This window comes from Sapajus apella, unplaced genomic scaffold (genome assembly GCF_009761245.1).
Source record: "Sapajus apella isolate SASKATOON/1434 unplaced genomic scaffold, GSC_monkey_1.0 scaffold93, whole genome shotgun sequence".
Classification (NCBI taxonomy): Eukaryota; Metazoa; Chordata; class Mammalia; order Primates; family Cebidae; genus Sapajus; species Sapajus apella.
Window position 1 is genome coordinate 216,095 of NW_022437033.1, and position 2,182 is coordinate 218,276.

At 41.7% G+C, this 2,182-nt stretch overlaps 1 protein-coding gene across 1 annotated transcript; it reads right to left on the reverse strand.

Moving 5' to 3' along the window:
- Positions 1-819: 819 nt before the first annotated feature.
- CDR1 (cerebellar degeneration related protein 1) lies at positions 820-1,856 on the reverse strand. Its single transcript, XM_032256070.1, is given in 3 exon segments — positions 820-1,001; positions 1,004-1,679; positions 1,714-1,856. Coding segments are annotated over 3 exon segments (966 nt in total). The 5' UTR covers positions 1,822-1,856.
- Between the last annotated feature and the right edge of the window lie 326 nt (positions 1,857-2,182).

A 2,182-nucleotide genomic window follows, 5' to 3' on the forward strand; every position in this document is an offset into this window, starting at 1 on the left:
AGTGTCTTCTATATACAGTTCTTCCAGAGTCTATGTATTTCATAGTGTTTAAGCCTAGCTTCTTCCAGCTCTTACATTGTTCAGTTTCCACATTTTTAAATGTCTCCTACATTCTAGTTTTACAGTGTCTTTTCACTGCCAATTCCTCCAATGCCCAAGTTACTAATTTCCTGCAAGAACTAGATCTTAGAGTTTTCAGGTACTTCAATATCCTCATGTTTGAATAAATAGATCTCTTAATATCCTGGTCTTGTATTGTCCAGGCTGCCAGTATTCTTGACCTCCAGCCTCATAAAAAATTAATTTTTCCAAATTGTCTTTTGGCATAAACATGTCAATATCCATGCTTACCAATGTCTCCCAATATACAGGGCTTCTCATTTTAGGATTTCTAAATGTCTACACCTGCTGTTGTTCATATCTGCCAGTATTTAGGAGTTCCAAGGTACAGGACTTACAACATCTGTAATTTCCAGAGCTTTCAATTTCTATGACTTCCAATATTTAATATGCCAATGTTCAGGGCCTCCAGAATAGTCAATGCCCAGAATAACCAACGTCTTTAAAATCTATTGCAATGTCTCCAACGTCCTGTGCTCACAATGTTTCCAATGTCCAGGGTTTCCACTGGCGCCAGTGTCAAGGTCTTCCAGCAACTCCAGGTCTTCCAGCGACTTCAAGTCTTCCAACAATGTCAAGGTCTTCCAGACAATCCTGAGCTTCCAGAAAATCCACATCTTCCAGACAATCCATGTCTTCCAGACAATCCATGTCTTCCAAGAACCTCCAAGTCTTCCAGTAAATCCAGTCTTCCAGCAATTATAGGTCTTCCACCAAATCCAGATCTTCCAGGAAAATCCACGTCTTCCAGCTAATCCATGTCTTCCAGAAAAATATGTCTTCCACCAAATCTAAGTCTTCCAATAAATCTAGTGCTTCCGGAAATATCCAGATCTTCCAGTAAATCAGTGTCTTCCAGAAAGAAATCCAGGTCTTCCATTCAGTGTCTTCCAGAAAGAAATCCAGGTCTTCCAGTCAGTCAGTGTCTTCCAGAAAAATCTACGTCTTCCACCAAATCCAGGTCTTCCAGTTAATCCACGTCTTCCGGAAAAAATCCAGGTCTTCCAGCCAATATATGTCTTCCTGAAGATCCACGTCTTCCAGAAAGTCCATGTCTTCCAGAAAATCCATGTCTTCCAGTAACCTCCCAGTCTTCCAGAAAATCCACGTCTTCCAAACAGTCCAGGTCTTCCGGATAATTCGGGTCTTCCTGAAAATCTACGTCTTCCAAAAAAGCCATGTCTTCCAGAAAATTGACGTCTTCCAAAAGTATCCAGTTCTTCCAGACTGTCCATGTCTTCCACAAAATCCTTGTCTTCCCTCAAATCCATGGCTTCCAAAAAATCCAGGTCTTCCAGGAAATCCGTGTCTTCCAGCAAATCCACGTCTTCCAACAAAGCCATGTCTTCCATCAAATGAATGTCTTCCAGCCTACCTACGTCTTCCAACAAAAGTACGTCTTCCAACAAAGGTACGTCTTCCAACAAAGGTACGTCTTCCAGAAAATCCACGTCTTCCAACGAAGCTATGTCTTCCAGAAAATCCACGTCTTCCAACGAAGCCATGTCTTCCAGAAAATCCACGTCTTCCAACGAAGCCATGTCTTCCAGAAAATCCACGTCTTCCTGAAAATATGTCTTCCAACTAAGCTATGTCTTCCAACAAATCCATGTCTTCCAGCATCTCCAGGGCTTCCAGAATCTGCTCGTCTTCCAACATCTCCAGATCTTCCAGCGTTTGTGTGTCTTCCAGCATCTTCATGTCTTCCAACGTCTTCAGGTCTTCCAACACCTACCCAGTCTTCCATCAATGGCTCAATATCCATGTCTTCCAACATCTCCAGTGTGCTGATCTTCTAACATTCAGGTCTGTAGTATCCAAGTATTCTAATATGTTCTATAGTCCAAGCCTTCCCACCATTCCCCAGGTCCAGGGTTTTCAAATCTAGTCTTCCCCTGTCTGAGCCTTCCCATGTTAAAATCACTCTACAGAAAAATCTTCCAACTCAACTATTTCTGCTTCTAGTTGAATTAGCTTCAAAAACATTTAATGGGACATTCCTCCTTATAGACCAGATCTTATGAACCAACTGTACTGCAGTTTGTGTTTTTTACAATTAGGA